Source organism: Aedes aegypti, chromosome 1 (genome assembly GCF_002204515.2).
Source record: "Aedes aegypti strain LVP_AGWG chromosome 1, AaegL5.0 Primary Assembly, whole genome shotgun sequence".
NCBI classification, from domain to species: Eukaryota; Metazoa; Arthropoda; class Insecta; order Diptera; family Culicidae; genus Aedes; species Aedes aegypti.
Window position 1 is genome coordinate 96,609,554 of NC_035107.1, and position 22,016 is coordinate 96,631,569.

General features: G+C 42.3%; 1 protein-coding gene across 3 annotated transcripts in view; it reads right to left on the bottom strand.

Annotated features, from left to right (window-relative positions):
- Window positions 1-22,016, bottom strand: part of LOC5570412 (cadherin-86C) — a 649,107-nt gene that overhangs the window by 21,323 nt on the left and 605,768 nt on the right. For all 3 annotated transcript variants that reach the window (XR_002500161.1, XM_021843135.1, XM_021843137.1), the window contains exons 7-11: window positions 1,968-2,117; window positions 1,794-1,908; window positions 1,496-1,688; window positions 1,119-1,362; window positions 5-1,057 (exon numbers count right to left, since the gene is read on the bottom strand). Coding sequence is in view for 2 of the 3 variants with exons in the window: in XM_021843135.1 (XP_021698827.1) it covers window positions 5-1,057; window positions 1,119-1,362; window positions 1,496-1,688; window positions 1,794-1,908; window positions 1,968-2,117 (1,755 nt within the window). In the remaining variant the exon portion in view is untranslated. The remainder of the gene's footprint in view (window positions 1-4; window positions 1,058-1,118; window positions 1,363-1,495; window positions 1,689-1,793; window positions 1,909-1,967; window positions 2,118-22,016) is intronic.

Below are 22,016 nucleotides of genomic sequence, written 5' to 3' on the forward strand. Positions count from 1 at the left end.
GTACCGCACTTCGCTCGTCCTGACTGATACTGTTGGTCACGGTTCCGTTAACGGACAGTCTTTGCTGGATGCGCTCGATGTCCACGACGGAGTTCCCGTCGTAGAGTATCGTCGCTAGGACCACGCTGCGGTCCTTGCTGTCGCCGCCGATGTCGGTGGCGCCGGGAACGTTCCCGTTGTACGGCCGGATGTCCTGGATGATCACCCGCCCGCCCGTCACATCGGCTAGAGTTTCCTGAACCTTGGCCCGATCCGGATCATGCCCGGGCACGATGAAGGTCATCGTTCGGGTTCGACTCTCCGGCGGGTAGACTCGGATGGTTGTGGTCGAGAAGCGCACTGGCACTCCCAGATCGAAGGCCCGAGCCGTGAGGACGAACACGTCCGATTCGGAAGACTGTTGACTAGTTTGGCGCCGCTGGCGAGTGGGTTTGCTCCTCCGCACCAGGGCGGATGTGAGCTTGAGCTCTCCGGTGATCGGGTGCAGCTCGAATTTGTTCTCGTAGTTTCCGTAGATTAACTCGTAGCGAACTTCGTTGTTCGGAGGCTCGGCATCGTTGTCGATGGCTTTGATGATGGCCGGGACGGTGAAGTTCCGCAGGTTGGGCGACAGGATGAATTCGTATAGGGACTTTTCGAACGTTGGGGTCTCGTCGTTGACGTCGATGAGGCGGATGACGAGCAGAACTTGAGCTCTGTTGCCAATGCCTTCATCGTCACGAGCCTCGACGTACAGGTGGTACTCCGGCATGGTTTCCCTGTCGAAGCCGTGATTGCTGGTGGCAACCGTTATGACCCCGGAGGTGGGATCAAGATTGAGGGAGGTATTTTGAGGGCCGAGGATTTGCGTGTAGCGGATTTTACCACCAAGGCCTGTATCAACGTCAGTAGCATGCACCTGGACGACTCGAGTTCCAGCGGTCATATTCTCCGGGAGATCGACGATGTAGTCGTTCTGCTCGAACATAGGCGCGTTGTCGTTCACGTCCGATAGGTACACGGTCACGTTTACCGAGGCTGATAGGTTCGTTGCTGGACCCAACTCTTGAGCCAGAATCTAGCGAGGAAAAGATGTATGTCAGAGAAATTTCAAACCACAATACTTAACAAACACAAACCTGAAAATGAACGTATTCTGCCGTCTCGTAGTCCAGTAGGGAATTATCCCGCACCCGAATTACAAAATTGGCATGTCCCTCGGCCACGTTCGGCGAAATCTCGAACGTTCCGTTGTTCCCGATCAGCGTCAACGAAAACACTCCGTTCTTCCCGGCATCGTCGTCCATCACTCGTGGCGTGTACGGATCCGTGAAGGACAACGTGGTACCAGGTGCACTGTTTTCCTCCAACCGGGTGACGTAACTGGAAAGGTAAATGATTCATAGGCCATTAGAATCGGTACGATTGTGTCGTGATGTCAGTCGTTTGTCCTGATAGTGACAATTTTCAAGGCCATTGCGTGCCTGGAGCGCATTAGATACAAACAGATACTTACTGGTCATTTTCGAAGTACGGCGGTGAATTGCTGCGTTCCGGGAGGAAAAACGCTAGCTGCACGGTTGTCGCCATTGCCGGGGGCTCATCGCGCGCGACCTTGACCTCTTCGGCGATAACGGTCAGCAGGACCGGGTCACCGACGTGCGTGAGCGCTAGGATGTCGTCCAGCGGGCGCAGAAGGGAAATTTCACCTAGGGATGGGATGGGGAGGAAGAGCGAATTGCAGTTTAATGATGGAAGGTCTGGGTGTCACATGCAATGCCGGACCGCAAATGAGTTAATCGATAACAACTCACCACTCGTTTCGTTGATGTCGAAGAATGACGTAAATGGATTGCCCTCGGAAACCAGTCCGTAGCGAATTTCTCGCGGGACGCCTTTGTCACCGTCTTCGGCGTGCACTTGCAGAACCTGTCGAAAAAGTTAAGGAGATTAGTTCACATTCAAGCATCTACGTTCAAAGAACAAACCTTATCGCCGGGAATCAGCCCCGGTGGCAACCGGGTAACTGGCGGAGCCACCGTAAAAACCGGTGGAACATCCTGAACGTCTTCGACAATGATGACCACTTCTAGACCGGCGATGTTTCTCGAGTCCTGTCCTGGCTCGGCGTAAGCATCCTGCGAAATAAATAACACGTGGACATACAGTTACTGCAGCTGAGATGCTTAACTACTCTGAGATCACTCCGATAAAGAAGGGAATACGAAAATCGCCAATCAACTGATCGATAAATCTTAATTAACGAGACAGATACATCTCGTTACGATCGTCGCCCGGTCTGGTCACCACAGAGAGGGTTAAAACGGAACGCGAGATTGCGGTGGTTGGGTGACGACGGACGGCGTAAATGACTTATGCCATATGTGTTAACCACATTTAACATGATCCGTTGAAACGAATCATTTATAATGATTATCGACTTGGGGTAGAGGCATTGTTTGACTATTGCTGCAAGGGATGTGGAGGGCAAAAAATGCGAAGTAATTAACAAAGTGTTGGTTCGGATTACCGCTGGGAGAGTTGCGGCAAAGTGAATCGGTTGACTTCCGCAAATCGTTCAGTGACGTTTGGAAGGTCGTTCCAAGTAGAAAGGAGAATATGCTTCACTTTGCAATGAATTTGTAGTGTTCAGCTTTTAGTGGCCGTGGTCCCCATTTCCGTTTTTAAATGTGGTTTAGCAGGTGATCTTAATAGGATCTCTTATATTACTGTTCAATTGAAATAGATAGCAAAAGGTTCAGCAGAAGTGTTCAGATCGGAATAAAAGTTTAGTTCAACTTAATTGTGTAACAAAAAATATCTGAAAAAATATCAAAATGATTTTCAGGAAGAACCTAGAAACTCTGAGAGAACACACTTTTTACAAAAGATATCTATGAATTGATAGCACAATATCCAGATCATCCGCGAAGCGGACAAATTGAATGGATTTGTAGAAATTGCAGCTCGATTGTTAAACCCGGCTCTCTACATGACACCTTTTAAAAGTACTTCGAAAGAGTGATGGGCTTTTTATATTTTAAAAGGTGTCATGTAGAGAGCCGGGTTTAACAATCGAGCTGCAATTTCTACAAATCCATTCAATTTGTCCGCTTCGCGGATGATCTGGATATGGTGCTATCAATTCATAGATATCTCGGTGGGATTTGGACGCACTGTTGTTTTCGTCTGGAACATTCACGTAATATTGAAAACTGTGTATCGCAGCTTCTTGGTGAAGCTGGTCTCGTCTTTGATTTTCCGGTTTAAACTCGATAAACAGATGATGTGTTGGGATATCGCATTCACAACATATTTGAAGAAACCCAGGAATCCATGGGTTATAGGGTTTCCACCAGAATTTCCTACTGGGATTTTACCAGGATTTTTACAGAATAATTCCTCTAGAAATTTATCCAAAGATTTCACTAGAAATCCCTTCAGGAATTCATCCTGAAACTCTTCCACAAGTTCCTTCAAATATCCTCTACAATTTATTCAGGATTTCGTCCACTGATTCTTTCAACGAAAAATCTTCAAGTTATTTCTTTAGTAATTCTTCAGGGTTTACTCCAAGGCTACATCCAAGAATTCCTCCAGAGATTGCTATAACAATTTCTTCAAGTATTCATCTAAAAGTTAGTTCCAAGGATTCTATCACGCATTTTCCAGGAATCACATCACTAATTCTTTCAGAAACTTCTCCTATGATTCCTCAAGGGATTTCACCAGGACTTTTGTCTGGGATCCCTTTTAGGATTCCTTCTTAAATTCGACCAAGAGTTCCATCAGAAATTTCAGCAGGAATTTGTTCAGCGATTGTTTCTAGTAATTATTCTTCAAGTTCAAAAACTCCCCAAGGCTTGTTTTCAGTGATTCTTGCGATGCTTCCTTCAAAAATTCCACGAAAAAATCCTTCAAATGATTAAATAAGAATACATGAAATTCCTTCAGTAATTCTAGAAGAGACTGCTCAAGGATTGCCTCCCAAGAAATATCTACAGTAATTCCATAAAAAAAAACCAACAAGGAATTCCTCCTATCCAAAATCTTTCAATGATTCTTCTAGTGATATTCCTAGGAATTCCTCCACAGATTCCTCCAGAAAATCTTTTAGCAATTAATTCAAACATTCTTCCAGGGATTGCTTTAGGGATTCCTTCACGATTTTCTCAAGAAATTCATCAAAAGTCTCTGAAAAAAAAAACATGAAGAGATTTGCTCCATGAATTCTTACAGTGATTCTGCCTAGAATTTCTCTAAGGACTCATCCCCAAGGACTCCAGGGATTCCACCAAGAATTCCTCCAAGGATTCTTCCAGGAAGCCTTCAGGGATTCCATCAGAAATATTAAAAAGAATTTACCAAAACATCCTCCACGGGATTCCATCAGGAATTTCTTTAGAGATTCCGCTTGCAATTTTCCGCCAGGCTATTCTACGGGGATTCTTCTAGGGTATCTTCAATCAATTCTTTTATAAATTTCCTCAGTGTTTCCTTCAAAGATTCTTTCTGGTATCCCTGAAGATACCCTACGAGGCATCCATCCTGAGATTTCTTCGGGAATTACTTCAAGAATCTACCATAAATTCCTTGGAGAATTTATCCATCAATTCCTCTCAGATTTTTTTTTTCAAGGAACCCACTAAGAATTACTTTAGAGGATCTTTTTCAGGGATTTTTTGACGGTTCTTCCAGAGATATATTTAAAAATTTCTTCATGAAATTTTTTCCAGTGATTTCTTTGGCAATTCCTCCAAGATTTTCTAAAGAAATTGCTCCATGGATTTTCTCAGCAATCTTCCAAAATTGTTCTCAGATGTTACTGCAAAGATTTAACCTGGGGACATTCAGAAAAGTGCATTGTTTAATCATCTGGGTAGCAGTGGAATTCCTGGAGTAATAATCTTTCGGAATTTTGCAGATACTTCCCGATGGAAGTATTCTGTATTGAAGTATTGACGATTCTCTACCTAGAGTAGGGAAATGAAAAAAGTCTACAAAGATAGAAAAATTCTTGTAAATTTCAGCGTTAAATCATGCACATGAAAGGTATGCCAGATTTGCCACAAATTTACACGTCACATCGTGTAAAATTACAATAAAATCATGTAAGTTTCTGCTATACATCGTGTAATCCAGCATGGACTCTAACCGATTACGCGACAATCCGCATAAATTTACATGATGTTGATGTAATTTTACACGATGTGTCATGTAAATTCGTGATAGATTATTGTATTGATAAATAAATAAATAAAAAATAAATAAAAAATATTATCTCGCGCAAACATTGGTAGATTTTCAGAAAAAAATCTTGTCTACCCTTCGGTTTTTTTTTTTTATAATTCCCTGGAGGAATTTTCGATAACTTTGAATAAATGCTCAGAAGGGAAATTCTAGTAAAACTTTTGAAGTATTTTCTGGAGGAATTTCTGCGGGAACTCTGCTGGAAATTCCGACAAAACTCGGGTGATATTCCTAAAGTTAACCCTGGAGGAACTCCTGGTGAAAATCCTTAAAAAAATCGTCTCTCAAAAAAATACTGGTGAAATAATTAGAAATGGAATCTTTTGAGGAAATTGTGATTGAATCCCTTGAGAAATTTGTTGTGGGATCCTTAACGAAGATCTTGGCGGATTCCTTGGAGGATTTTATCCAGAATGTTTTAGAAGAATCCCGGATGGATGTTTTGAATTCCCGATAAAAGATTGATAGAGTTTTTGATGAATTTCTAGTGGAATCCCTTTGAGAATTTCAAGTGAAATCATTGGAAGATTTATGTGTGGCATTTTCAGTTATTTAAGTCTTCCTTAGAGAAAATCCAAGCGGAATTTGAACATTTATTTTAGGATTCCCTGAAGGATTTTTTTTAACTCCAGTAGGGACTCCTGATAGTGCCACTGGATGATACAGTTGACTCTCCATATCTCGATATCGAAGGGACCATCGAGATAGGAAAAGATCGAGACATAGAACAAATTTTAAAAGAATACTAGATTGAAAAACACTCCGTTACTAAGAATATCAAAAACAAACAGAAGTCATTTCGTTTTCACAGGTTGTTTTGAATCCCTAAAATCTAGTCTAGCAACCTTTGATAATGAGCATACGCAGAAAAAGTGGGGAACGAAAATCACATCGTGAGATGGAGATATCTAGATATGGAGCGTGAAAATGTATGCAGAGTGAAGGGACCGAACAAATCATCGACATATGGAGAGATATCGAGATGTAGAGGGCCGACTGTATATTGGTGGGTTCCCTAATAACTGGATAAATCTTTATAAAAAGTTTCTGGTATAATCCCTGAATGAATTCCCAATAATCCCAAGAATCCCTGGAGATATTCCACGAAAAGTTCCTTGAAAAATTGAGGAAGCCCGGGTTTAATTCCTTAAGAAATTTCGAGACAATTCAAGAAGAAATCTTTTGAGGAAATCTTAATAAGATTTTTTTAGCTAAATTTCATGTAAAAATCCCTGGGGGATTCCGGGATAAATCCCTTAAAGAACTCCGAGAGAATTCCGTAGTAAATAGCCGTACGGAACCTAGAATACCCCTAGATGAATACCTAAAGAAACTTTTAGAAGAATTCCTGTTGGAATCCCTGACAGACCTTCTGATGAAAACCCAGAAGGTGTTTATGATGGAAACCCAGAAGAATTTCATAAAGATATCTTAGAAGTATTCCTGATGGAATCCATGGAAGAACTTCTGATGAAATCCTAGCAGAAACTCCTAATGAAATCTATAGTAAAACTCTTGATGAACTACCTAGAGAAACTCCTTATGGAACACTTGGAAAAACTTCAGATATAATCCCTGGAGGATTTCCTCATGAAACTCATAGAAAAACTTTTTATAGGATTTCTGTAGGAATTCCAGGTAGAATCTCTGGAGGAATGCCTTATGGAAACCCTGGAAGAACTCCAGATAAAATCCCTGGAAGAACTCCTGTTGGAATCCCTAGAGAAACCCCTGCTGTAATCCCTAAGAGCACTTCTGTTGTAATCCCTGGAGAACTCCTAATGGAATCTCGGAAGAAACTCCTGACGAAATCCCTATAGGAACTCCAGATGAAATGCCTAGATTCCTGATAATATGCCTGACGAAGCTCCTGATAAATCTCAAGAAAAAATCCTGATGGAATTCCTTGAGGAATCTCTGAAGGAATTCCAGATGCAATCTTCGAAGGAACTCCTAATGGAATCCTTAAGGAACCGCTTTATAATTTTCCATTAGGAATTCCTAGTCGAATCTCAGAAGGAACTTCTGATGGAATCCGTACAGAAAATCCTGCTGTAATCCTTAGAAGAACTCCTGATATAATCCCTGAAGTAGCTCCTGATGGAATCCCTTAAAGAACTCCTGATGCATTTCTTTGAGGAACTCCTGATATTATTTTTGGAGGAATTCCAGGTGGAATCTCCGAAGGAACTTCTGATCCAATCCCTGGAAAATCTGATCTGGACTTCTGATCAATCCCTGGAAAATCCCTGGAATCCCTGGAGGAACTCCTGATGGAATCCCTGGAAAAACATTTGATAGAATCCAGGAGGAATATCTGAAGAAACTGCTAATAAAATAACTGGATGAACTCCTGGTGAAATCCCTAAAAGAACTCCTTATGCATATCCTTGAGGAACTCCTGAAATAATCTCTGGTTTAATTCCAGGTGGAATCTCTGATGGAATTACAACAAAATTGTAGCACAATTATATCAAGATTTGTTACAAATAACAAATTTTGTTCCATTTTTGAGCATGAGCATGAGCTGAGATGCTACTCCGTTATTGCAAGAACAGCTGTACTTACACAGGGAACCAACAGACGCTACTCGGGATCAGTAGCATCCTCAATGTGTAAGTACTGGTGCTCTTATTATTATTATAAACAATAACGGCGCCAACTGCGTCCGAATGCAGGTCAATTTGGGGATGGGTGGAAAATGTTAACGTGTTACTTGCTTTATGGAAGTCGAGGAGTCCTCTGCACTTCCTGGGAGTTTGGATATGGGGGAGGGATTCGTTTTGGTAAACGATAAATATATAATTTGAAATGAATGCGCCTAACCGGATTCGCGATATTACTCGATAATCGCCGAACAAGTGTTTGTTACTCGCCTCCGCAGGAGCAAGCGACAAGATTAAAGGATCAAACACTACTAACGCGTTCCGCGACCCGCGACACTATTCCACAGTGCCACGCGAGCGGCGCGCAACACTATTGATCCTGCCCTCATCACCAGCCCCCGTAGGAGCAAGCGTCAAGGTCGAAGGATCAAACAGAACTCGATTTACACGGAGAAATCAGTCTACCCAAAAATTAAGTTCTTTTTACTCTAATTTGGGTAAACTGCATTTAATTTTTACCCACGGTTGGGTTGTTTTGCCTCTCTCGCAACAGCAATGTTGTCAAAAACAGAGAGAGACGCACCGACCCAGCGTCGAAGTTCAATGGAATAAGCCAAATTTGGGTTCTTTCGAGTTTACCTAACCTTAAGTTGTTTTAACCCATCACGGAGACTTCGAAAACTAACGCTGGGTAGATGTTTTTTTTGCACTGAGTTGTTTTTTTTTGCCGTTTGCAAATGAAAACAACCTAATGATAGGTATATATCAGTTAACCCAAATTTGGGTTATCCCACGGAAGAGCCGATTTGCGTCAAAAGAAGTCAAAGTTGGGTTGGTTCGCGGCTCCGTGTAGGGTGGATCTTTTTTGTACCTAAAGTCAGTTACATTTTGCTATTTCATACGATTATTTTCATTACCAAACCAGCTTGCCGATTTATCATATTCAATACAAATTTTGTTCCATTTTTGTAAGAATTACTTTGAGTTGATCGAGGAAATTATAACATAAATCAAACAAAAGTTATAATAACAAAAGCGGTTTTGAATTTATTTAAATTTAAAACATAATTATAACACAATTTGTCATAAAAATGTGAAACAATTGCTTATAACAGACTTTGTTATAATTCAGTTAAGGAAAATAACAAAATCATTTATATTTCTGTACGATTTGAAACATAATGAATTACATTTTTGTGCAAATTATAACATATTTTGTTGAGTATAGTGGAAAATGTGTTATAATTTTTGTTATTTCGCGAAACATCTCTACAGATAGTATGATCAGTTCATCGAACATCTGACTCCGCTTGCCGATGGTTTGAGCTAAATAAAACTCGTTTGATTTTGGCCGACCGATTCGCCAACTGTCAAATCGGTTTCACAAACTGTCAAACACGCCGAAGATCAACGAATTAGTCTAGCTAGAAAGCTTATATTCTGCGATTATGGTTGGTGCTTCTTTTCAGAGAAACACATCCTGTAATAATCTTGTTTCTTCCATCTGGTCGAGTTCTGGGGTCCTTAAAGTGATTAAATAACGAAGCCTCAAATTTTCAAAACACAAGACTTGAGAACCAAACAGCGCTCCTCGTTGAAAATTTATCCCATTTGTCCCCACCAGCAAACAAGTAAGTTGATAGCTTTCAACGCGAACTGTTGTCAGATTCTCCAGTCTTGTGCACTTGAAAATTCAAAGTTAGGCTTCGTTTTATAACTACCTTAATAAGGAATTTTTAATGAAATCCTTGAACAAATTTCTTTAATGATCCCCTTGAGCAATAGAAGCTTGGAAAAGTTTCTCCCAGAAGCTTGGGAAGGCATCCTCCAGAAGCTTGAAAAAGCTTTCTCCAGAACCTTGGAAAGGTTCCTTCTGGAAGTTTAAAGAGGCTCCTTCTAGAAGCTTGGAAAAGCTTTTTCTAGAAGTGTCGAAAAGCTTCCAAGCTTTTTCAAGCTTCTGGACAAAAGTTTAAAAAAGCTCCTTTCAGAAGCATGGAAAGGTTCCTTCTGAAAGCTCGAAAAAGCTTCTTCTAGAAGCTTGAAAAGGCTCTTTTTAGTAGCTTGGAAAGGCTCTTTCCTCAAACTTGGAAGGGTTCCATCCAGATGCTTGTAAAAGCTTCTTCTAGCAGCTGGGAAAGTTTAACTCTTGAAGCTTGGAAATAGTTCCTCCAGAAGCTTGAAAAAGATCCTTTCAGAAGCTTGGAAATGCTCCCTTTATATGTTTCTAAAGGCTCCTTCCAGAGGCTTGGAAAGACTTCCTCTAGAAGTTTGGAAAAGATCCTTCCAGAAGCTTGAAAAGGCTTGCTCCAGAAGCTTGAAAAAGCTTTCTCCTGAAGCTTAAAAAAGTTTTTTTAGAAGCTAGGAAAGGTTCCTCCTGGAAGCTTGAAGAGGATCCTTCTAGAAGCTTGCAAAGGCTTCTTTTAAAAGTTTGGAAAAGCTTCCTCCGGAAGCTCGAAAAAGCTTCTTCTAGAAGCTTGGAAAGGCCCTTTCCTCAAACTCGGAAAGGCTTCTTTCAGATGCTTGGAAATCCTTTTTCTAGCAGCTTGGAAAGACTTCCTCTACAAGCTTGGAAAAAATTCCTCCAGAAGCTTAAAAACGATTCTTCCACAAGCTCGGAAATACTCATTATACAGGTTTCTAAAGGTTGCTCCCAGAGGCTTGGAAAGACTTCCTCTAGAACCTTAGGAAAGCTTCCTCCAAAAGCTTAAAAAGGCTTCCTCCAAAAGCTTGGAAAGGATTCTCCTAGAAACTTGGAAAGCCTCCTCAAAGTTTAAATGATAAAGTGTTCCCTGTATGCTATTCTCCAACCGAACTCACTGAACACATTTTCAGCAACAAAAAATCCGTTTCGAGCAGAAAAACCGCTTTAGAAATTTGGCACTGCAAAAATCATCATGAACTGAATATCCCCGGATATTCCTAAAGAAACTTTTGACAGATTTTTTAGGAAATCAATGAAGCGTTCTTCAGAATACGTAATGATTGCTAAGATTTCTAACAAATTTTCAGACTAAATCATTGTATGATAATTGACGAGGTCTTCTTGATAATGATCTAAGCCGATTTCGATCGATTTTGATTCAGTTCCTTGATGAATTCTTATCTGATAAAATAATATAAATTTCTGATGTGTTAGTTGGCGTCTTGGGAAAGTTTCTGATGATTTCTTTCAGAAAAGCCTCGAGTGATATTTGGGAAAATTATTGAAGAATCGATTGTGCTTCACGAATGATCTTATCTAAAATACATAAATCTTTCGTAAACTGTTAATATATCTGTGACGAAGAGAATCCTGTGGATATGTAAAGCTCCTTAAAGATATACTGCAAAATCTATTTGCAAATCTACCCACATATAGACTTCTGTTGCATTTGAACACTATTCGGCCCATTTCATCCGATAATGAAAAACGCTCCGAAGCATTCCGATAATTGAACTCGGCATAGTACCCCTTATAACCAATAGCCTAAGAAACAACCTTTCATTGAATGCACTGTCAATATAAATCACTCCACACGTTAGCTCGGCTCGTTATGTGCACCTTGACCTGTCACCACAAATCATATCGCGCAAAACAGCTGCTGCTTCTCAACAGTCAGTGCTCGCAGCCAGGGATGAGAAAAGTACTGGAGCAAACATTTACCGCCTCTACATTTACATCTTTCTACACGACCATCAAAATCCAAAGCAAACCATGACGGTTCAAAACAAAAAAATGTCACGGCTCTTCAAAAATGTAATCTTCTTCTTCCTAACGTTTTTCAAACCCCGAATGCGAAATGACTCGAGCACAGTGGTGACACGATTTTTGCGGTTTTCGGGGTTTTGCATTTTTGCTCGATAAAGGCAGTATGAAATTGAACTTGTTTATATGTATCGTAACGGAATGATTGTGGTCTTTCTGTTAGAGCTAATAGATTTCAATTAGTTGAAAACACAAGCGAAATATTAGCGATTGAATGATTTAACACTTTTTTCAATCATTCAGCTTGGAACGGCTGCCCGAAAATGGTCATAGTGGAGAGACAAAAACAGTCAAGCAGTGTGTGAACCGTTGGCAGCGCAACGCCTGATGGTATTGATGCTGCTGCTGCTTTGTGTTTTGGTGGAATGGCAGAATCGATGAACTGTGGTGAATTGTGGTCACAGTTCCCAAGACTGCTCGCAGCAACTAGGTAGATATCGGGTCCGGAGTTTTCGCAGCATCCAACCAACGACGCAACGTGTCGAACATGGCCGAAGCCTATCATTAGCACCTTCTCGATCTAACCCGGGATCAAAACCTTACCCCAATGGGGCGCCATTTCCATCACTTGAATAACAAACCGATGCATTATTTCCAACCTAACTGTGGGAAAATCACACAATCGATGGGACAATAATTTATGAATGTGATCATTGAGTAGGTTGTCTTTCAACGATTGACGATTTACGGTGATGACATACGGATGAAGTTCAGAGTTCGATCAATCCCTTTGAACCGTTGAAGATCGCTGTCCATTGCCGAGCGAGCTGACGATCAAATTATCATCAATTTGGTTTCACTCAAAATAGTCGTCGTTGTTGGTGGACGACGTCGATTATGGTAATCGATTAACTGGCCATGTTTGCCGGATTAAGTGCAAATATGGCACTTACCGGTTATCGGTCGTCTGTCCAAGTCCACACATCCTCTTTGGGGAACAGTGTTGCTAATGTATGCGCACATTCAAGAGATAAGAGAAAACCTCCTAATCCCGAATCCACCGGACAAACTTCGACCTGATCAATCGATCGATCGAATGGACGGAGTCGGCGCTAATGGACTACAAAAATCTCTATATGCATACGGATTGCACCGAAAGAGGAGGAGTGGACCTGTTGGCGATCGCAGCGCACTGCAGTTCCAATTGGTTTAATTATGCAAATCCAATAGACATAGAGACTCTTAGTGTCTTTGCTCGTGTTCGAAAAGTAATCCTGAACCGAACTGCCTTCGTTGAATGGTCGCGTTGAAAACGATCCGAATTAGCATTCATTAGCATCTGTTTCTGTAAGTTATGGGCTTTCACGCTCACGCGGAAATGCTTTGGATGAGTACGACCGTTCGGAATCCTTCGTGAGCTACCGGGGAAAAGTGGGCGGTTGTTGATCTCCTTCTAAAAACCATATCCCTACAAAAAGCAACTGGCGTAAACAGACGGTATTATGTAGATGCTGTCTTGTTGAGAACTTGCCAATATGTGATTTCGGGCTTTTGCTAATGTCTACTAAGAGGCTCAACGAGTGATTCTTCAGCATACGTATACGTATGTAATATTCTTGATACTACAAATGTTAGCTTTCCGTCTGTAATAACATTATGCGGAACAGGATTTCTGGTTTGTTTATTACGTGTACTGGAGTTGTCCACTTTTATCAACAGGTCAGATGTGAAAGACATCTTCTTGGAGCTGAGGTCACTCGTATCCTCAGTTTTCTAAAACAGACACTCAGATCACGAGCATCAACGACAAACGAGCGACAATGTTTGTTTTCTTCAGTTACACATTACACTCTGTAGACATCATTTTCACAATTGTTTTTTAAGTTTTACTGCGAACAAATTGTGGACTGGAGCAATTATTTATTGAAAAATTTTCATATTTTTCGCATAAGACACATATGAAAAATGTTCACGCGCACCTCTACAAGTTTTCCTTGTTCTGTTTTTTTTTAGTTTTAGAAGGTGGTAAATTGCTATTTACGAACTAACCCAGCGATCACGTTTGATATGTAGGATAGTCATATCGAATTCGTCCAATGTTCACCAGAGTGTCGGACTCTGAACTTCCACTACTGACTAAATCCCCTTTGCTCACGAGCCTTTTCCTCTGGAGCTGCCTCTTGGCATTACTTAATGGGGGAGGCTATTGTGCTAACCAGCATTGCTTCTTATTTCATTTTCTGCGTGTCCCTTGGTCTTTTCATACTATATTTGGGGCTGACGTCACGCCAGGGCCATATTTCTACTGCCGCTTCTGTCATTGCCACGCTTCGTTGCTCTGCTGCGCCGCGTTTGAGACTGGCATCTCTCCAGAGCCCAGTGCAACTTCTGCGCCTATTGCCAATCCACTGATTTTCGAGCTCTACAGGTTGACCAGTTGAATATCAAGGTTGGTCCAGCGATTCCGGTTCACTGGCGTCCCGAAACTGGTGGTTTGTCACGACTCATGCTACTTGGTATAGTCCCCGACGGTGGAGCGGAGAGATCCCGACGTAGAAACCGTTAGCGTAACGCGTTTGGTCCCACTTCACTGCTGCTGACCGGTGAAGTGCCGAGGTCGATCAAGCGATTCCAATTGGAGGCCTCCGGTTCACTAGTGCCCCGATGACTTAAGCAGGTAACTCGCTACGGACTACTCTGAATAGTCCCCGATGAGATTCCCACTTTCATCCTACTCCGACGAAGATTTCCCCGACGGCGGATGATCTCCCGAACCGATGCTATCCGGGCAAATGCCGAGGTCAGTCCGGCGATTCCGGTGGAGGGAAACTTCCGGTTCACATGCTCCCCGACGACCATTTGCCAGTGCTGTTTTGCGATCTACTCAGCTAGTACCCGGTGGAAGAACAAAGCCTACTCCGACTCGATGTTGGTCGGTTAAGCCACCTCGGTCCCTGTAACACTCGCTGTCCTCTTCGAGTTGAAGGCTTATAGGGATCAATTCTGCAATAACATAGACTGCCTCCGATGATATTGTACGATACGCACTCGACACACGCATAGCCATCAGTCTGAATGCACTATTCAGTCTGGAGCGGTTTCTCTTCGTCTGCAGTGCTGTCACCCACACGGGGCCAAGTATCGATGTGGACACGCTCGTCAATAGTCGTTTCTTGCTGCTGCTGATCACTGAATTGTTGGGCATGATCCGGGAAAGAACTGATGTCACCTCCACGGCCCTTTCACATACATAATCGACATGGCTGTTGAAGCTCAGCCATTCATCGATCATCACTCCCAGGCGTCTGACTTCCGCTTTGAGTCGATGTTCAACCGAGGTTCTCGCATGCGGCACTCCTTTCGGTTGCTTATGATGACTACTTCAGTTCTGTGATGAGCTAACACATTCCTCGAATACATTCTTCCACTGTGTCTACTGCCTCAGTAGCAAGTACCTCAACTTTCTCTAGTGATTCGCCGATGACTACGAGCATCACGTCATCCGCGAAGCCGACGATCTGCACACCCCGGGGGAAGCTCAGCTTCAACACTCCGTCATATATAGCGTTCGAGAGAGTCGGGCCAAGAATTGAATCCTGTGGGACGCCTGTTGTTATTGTTGTGCACATTTTACCAGCGTCTGTTTCGTAGACTAGTTGAAAGTAGCTCCTCAAAATCTTACAAAAATACTCAGGGACCTCCAATCTGTGCAGTGATTCGGCGATCGCAGCCCAATTGGTACTGTTGAAGGCATTTTTATACGTTCAGAGTGATCACTCCGCAGTACCGATTACCTCTCTTCTTTTGTTTCCGCGCCGTCTCAATAGCTTTCACAACCGTTTGGATGGCATTAACGGTGGATCTACCCTTTCGAAAGCCTAATTGCATATTGCACAAGCCGTTTTCTCCCTCCGCGTATATCGTTAGCCTGTTCAACTTTGCCAACTGTGTCCAGTAGACATATTGGTCTATATGCTGAAGGTTCCCCAGTAGGCTTGCCTGGTTTCGACAGCAGCACCAGTTTCTGTCGCTTCCAAGTATCGGGGAAGTTATCCTTATCGATACCATGACCCCACAGGTATGGATCAAATAGTGTGGAGTCCAACCTATAAAATTCAATAAAACGACATGGAAAACGTAAAATTGTAATTTGAAAGCACGAATAGAATCGTTTCAAATTGGAACTTCGGTTAGAAAACTGTTTTGAGTGTAATATTTACATAGGATTGCATAAAAATTAAAAATTGTATCGGTTTCTGAAAACCATATTATGGATCAATTTTCATATTATGGATCAAATTGTGACACATTACGGATCAGTGCGCAAAATTAAGAGATTTTCAACTCAATGCATCTGTATTGCATGATTTGGCGAATGCTAACAATGTGTCACATATTACTGCAAAAAATAGCAGTGTTAGAGCTGGAAACAAGGGTAAAATGCCTTTTTTGTGATACTGCATTGTAGTAACTGAGACATGTACTGTTTTCGCTCCACACCAAGTTTTCCACCCATTTTTGTCTGTTAAAAATGAAATTTACAAACCTTGATGTTTTATTAGTTTTATCCTAAGTGCTATTGTCTGAAAATGTCGAATCCAATGCTTAAAACGGCAGAAATCTACATTCTTTGGAAGTGATCCATAACCGTGGTAAACAATCATTTCCTGGTCCATATTATGGATCACTAGTCAAAAGTGCTAATATTCGGTATTTAGAATCAACAATCAAGAAAAATGTTTTCCAAAGATGAATTTATACTAAAACGAAGCGAACGAGCATGTTTTATACTATAACATTTGAATTTTACCACATGTGGGAGCTTATGAATGCTGACGGCACTTCTTACAGAAAACGACCATATAATGATAGCTGTGTGGTACCAACTAAACATTTGCCAAAAACACCGTTATTTAGCGGTTAAATGTTGTGCTTAACATCACAAATGGTAGAAGACGAATAGTGTAACATGGGAAAAATATGTTTTACGTCAACGTTTATGTTTTGAGCGAGTTATCCTATGTTGAACGCCAAAGTGATCCGTCACTGTGGGTGATCCGTAACTGTGTGGGCATGGTACATGTTTGCAGCACGATCCTGAACATATCCGGGTTTTCTTGGATTGCTGATTTCAGAGTTATGTTTTGCATATCCTCTGGTCCCGGAGCCTTCCTGGTTTTAAGGCTTTCACCACCGATCAGCTCATCGTTCGAAACCTCGGCTTCTTCTTCATCGCCATCCTGAGCTCCGATATGCCATTTCAGCGTAGTTGCGGGCTCTCTGAATCCTGCATCCCGAAAACAGCTTGCACGCAGATCGGCAATCGTCGAGTTCCACCAGTAGGCTGGGCGGCGACTATGTCTCGGTTTACAACCCTCGGCATGATTGCATCGAACGCTCGTATTAACTATTATTAAGCCGCTGTTAACTCATTCGCAGTTAAGTGCTGAGCATTGCGCTCCAACCTCAACGCTTCAACGAACACCTTCTTGTAAAACTGCGACGATTTCCATCTCCGCTCCTTTGATTGAATCACACGCACTTATAATTGCCGCCCGCTACCAATATTGCATCGAATCGCTTTGTGGTCACTGAGGGTATACTCGTTACTCGCCAGTTCAAACTTCCTGACAGCCCAGGCCTACAGAAAGTTACGTTTAGCCTTGCTAAGGCCTCCAGTAAACTGCTCCCTCTTGAGTTGGTGAAGCGACAGCCCCATTATCGCCCACGCGTTGAAATCACCAGCTATGACTGATCTACGATCTGTAGAATTTTCAGTCAGCTTGTCGAGCATCTCAGGGTGCGTAGCATCTACAAAAGAAGACTCCGTTAATTTTGGCTATAGCAAAGCCTTCAACTGCACGATGTGCCATTTCTTGGAAAGGACATTTTCTCACCGTCCATATCGCCACTGATTTTGCGTTGTCTGCTATCCAGTTCCCATCGCTGGCCGGACACGTAATGGCTCCGATATGATAGTCACATTGCACTTGTACACCGCCATCGATTGCCACAGCAAGTGTTGAGGTTAATTTGAATTACCTCCACTGTGGTTTAGTAGCAGTCGCCTTTATGAGGGCCGGGCTTCGCAGGCCTCCTGTAACGTGGTTGTTACACTCTCCGTTAGCAGATTATACACTTTGGAGGCATCCGGCAGGCTTGTGCCATGTGGTCTTCTTCTCCGCAGCTTCTGCATAAATAACCTCTATCAGGCCCGTTGCAGAATCTAGCGACATGGCTGTACTCGTGGCACCTATAGCATGTTTCCGGTATCTGAGAGACACTCAGTGAATATACCGATCAGCCTATTTTTATCTTCTCCGTTTTTAGTTCCTTGCCGTGGCCGCCTCAATCGAAAGCTTAACTCATGCTATTAGCATACCAGATGACCCCTTCCTTATGCGGATCAGCATCTGCACTCCCCCTAGCTCGCACTGCTCCTTCATGGCAATACTTAAATCTTCGTCCGTAGAGATTGCAGTGAAGTTATTGCATTCAAGGACCGCCTCCGGGCACACGGCTCAAACCTGTACCGTATTACCCATGGCTTTGTAGAAAGAGCTGCTGGCCATCGGGTCTCTTTTTAGTTCCAGGATCATATCTCCGGTGCGGGTACGCCTGACTTTCCGCACGTCTGCACCTAGCTGTTCGAGCTTCGGGTTTGTCCGCATTGCACGGAGAGCCTTCTCGTACGAGTCATCGCTTGCTTTGATCATAAGCGCCTCGCCTCTCTTTTGGCCCTTGAGGAGTTGTTTTCGTCTTTCGATTTTGTTTCTTGATGATTTTCCATGGGGTATTGTTGCCTTTCTTGGTGGTTGCTGCATTCAATGGGCCTGTCTGGTTGACGGAAGTGTCATTGTGTTTCTTAAAACCGCCCGGTCTTGCATCTCCTAGTGATGCTCTTGGCCTCTTCGGCACGTTTTCCGTCCTCTGGGCTTTGTCTCTCTTTGCGTTGATTTCCCTCGCAAAAGTGATTGGCATCGCCGTTTGTTAACTCGGTGCTTGTCATATGTCTAAGGCAGTCTTGGCCGCCGACAACTCCTTCTCAGCCGATTCTGCTTTCTGTGCAACGGCCGCCCATTCCTTGACAGCTAGTCCAAGGGTTCCTGGCATCTTCAGATGCCTTGATGTCTTTGTGTACATTGCTTCTTTTATCAACGAACTCGTGCAATTCGTACACCAGTTCCTTAGATGCTACAAATCTCGGTAGCTTTTGTATCATAAGCGCCTCGCCTCTCTTTTGGCCCTTGAGGTGTTTTTCTTTTTCGGATCAGCTTTTTGTGTTCGTCTTTCGATTTTGTTTATTGACGACTTTTCATGGGGTATTGTTGCCTTCCTTGGTGGTTGTTACATTTGCTGGGCCTGTCTGGTTGACGGAAGTGTCCTTGTACATACAAAGGTATCGACCGTAATAATTATATTTTGAATTTGTTTATCGGCATATCGGTCTATTTTGCTCGAAGCAAGAGGGATCCCTTACGGTACCTATCCATCTAGTATTCATTGCTTTCTTCTCCATGCTCCCTCTTACTTCGAGCAAAATAGACCGATATGCCGAGGAAGTGTCCTTGTGTTTCTTGGAACCACCCGGTCTTGCATCTCCTAGTGATGCTCTTGGCCTCTTCAGAACGTTTTCCGTGCTCTGGTCTTTGTCCCGTTTTGCGTTGATTTCCCTCGCAAAAGTGATTGGCATCGCCGTTTGTTAACTCGGTACGTGCCTTATTTCTACGGCAGTCTTGGCCGCCGACAACTCCTTTTCAATGGATTCCGCTTTCTGTGCAACGGCCGCCCATTCCTTGACAGCTAGTCCAAGGGTTCCTAGGATCATCAAATGCTTTGATGTCTTTGTGTACATTGCTTCTTTCATCAACGAACTCGTGCAATTCGTCCACCAGTTTCTGCCAGAGCTGCTTTAACTCTCGGTTGCTTTGGTACTTTCGAACATGCACTGACCTGAGCCTGATGCTGCTGCTGAAGCGGTTGCTGCAGCTCTCAAAGCTGCTGTTGTTCCTCCTGATCGCGCTGCTGTTGCCCTAGCTGTGATGCTGGTGCACGCTATGTCTGAACCAGATGATAATAAAAATCGAATGTACATCGAATTTTCTCTCACTAGAGATCAGTATTTTGTCTATATTTTCATACTAAATCCCATGAAAATCAAGTTTTCAACGCATTTCCGCTCATACAAAATGTATGGAAAAAAAATTCACCGATAGAATATTTTAAAACCTTCCGATTATGAAAATATAGACCAAATACTGATCTCTAGTGAGAAAAAAATCCGATGTACATTCGATTTTTATAATCGTCTCGTTCAGACATAGCGTGTGGTGATCTTACTAAGCCATCTTTAGCGAAAGGGTTCGCCCCGCCTCCTCCGATGTCAATTAGAATATCTTCCATTCTTCAGGGTCCCTCTCTGTATAAGTAAAAATGTGTTTGTATGTCACGAATTGGCATAAAAACGGAATATTGAATTTACCTGAATCTCTAACAGTTGGATTCTTGAAGTGTTCCGACGTATTTGTGTTTACAAAAAGTAGAAGAATGTGAATATCTTCCTCAACTTGATTCAGTTGTTGAGGCAGCTTTGGCAAAGGAAGCTTTCTGTTAATAATTGTGGAAGTACCCAAGCACTTACCCAAGATCTTATAGATTACAAGTCGTACACGCTTTCAAATGTTGAGATTTTTCACAACATTTTTAAATTTACTTTGTTTTAATGCGTCTTAATTGTCCGTAAAGGTAATCATAATGGTTTTACATTAGAAGCGATTATGTCATTCTCAAACCTACGTTTACTAATAATGCATAATCTTTTTCTAACTGTCATACTGCATTATGAATTAATCATAACAGCCATGAATGCATTTCAACTGGCGGCGGCGGCGTTTCAAAGAACAACGGGACCTCACAGGGTGCCAAGCTTACATTCCACTTTGCATACATTCCCCAACATCTCCATATGGGTCTCCCCATTAATAAAATCTTCTGATCTGTTTTCGAAATATGCGTAGGGTTGGAGTACTAATGTTCGGCTTACAAGTGGTCTGCGTTAATTTTCAGACTTCCGTACATAATAGGCTGAAACCTGAGAGAGAGAAGACAGCTTACTGTTAGCTGGCATGTTTTCTAGCCTTCTTTTACTTATTTTATTAATTTTTGGGTAGTGCACAACGGTCAGATGAACTTATTTTGGTCAAAATCATATTTACTTCATGTTGTTCACTATAAAAAAAGAATAGGATTACAAAAAATCAATAGCTGTTCGCCAACAAACAACTATATTTAGAAATTCTACTTTTTAAAATGTGAAATCATCGAAAAACACCTAGAAATTTTAATTACGTTTACTTGAATTTTGACGCTTTTTCACGTTCTGTCCTCCGAATATGTTGGTGATAGTCGGTGACAGGTTCCTTTGACTTTTGCGAGCTCGCAATCTAAGCCAGATGTCTCCTCTCAGTTCGGCTGAAACTGGAGTGCCTATAAACAAGAGTAACGTCACGTTCCAATTTTGACAGGTCTCCTGCACAATTGGAACCCGGATTTGTATGGAAATGACAGTTTGTCGCTTTTCAAAACTTAAGCCTCAGGTTTCAGTCAAATACTAACAATGAGCCGAAAGTTAGCAGTTCTTACCCTAACAGTTTTCAACCCTACATCAAAGCGAATTAAATTCAAATAGATCAACTTTTTCATCTCCCCTCAAACTCTGCAGGCCACTAAGCGCGGTTTGCTTTGATTTGTTTTTGATCGCGCATTCGATTCGATCTGAGGGGGCAACCATATTGATCTGGTCGGCTTTAGTCTGGCAACCAGCCAGTGGTCCTCGGGCTAACGACAGCCAATCCAGTTTATGATTAATAATATGTATCATTTGAAGAATTGTTGTCCATTCAAGTTAACCCAATCTCGTTATTCTAGTGCAACGACGTGATTTGCGTGTCTAATTTGAACAAAATCTGTCACAGCAAATCTTTTTGTCTTTCTGTTTATAGGTTAGGTTGGTGGCGAGTCATTTGTCTGAAATGGGGAATGGGAATAGTGTCCCTGGGGGTTACCATTTGGAATGCACTCTTATATTGCTGCGTTAAGTTTAGTTCTTCGGGGATTATGACGTTTAGCGATTTAACATAGAAGGCAAACAATCTTGAAATTCATGCTTTTGAATCACCCTTTGAAATAGTAGGCGTAAAAATGTGAGTTCATGGTAACGTCTGTTTGTCTGTGAACTCCGTGTAGTCTACAAATATTTGCCCTTGCGTTCTATACAGCGTGACAAGCTGGGTTCATAAAGGTAAACGACAACGTGTGTCAACCCAAAGTGAAGTCCTCATCCAATCAGAATAGGTGTGATAGCTCTAATTGGACTAAATTATTTAGCACCGATTCGGCGACATAATGGAACGAAAAAAAAAAACTCCGAACTCAAACCACATGGATGCAAACATGACGCATCCAGTCCGAGCTGTTTGCCTGGTAGAGCCAAAATA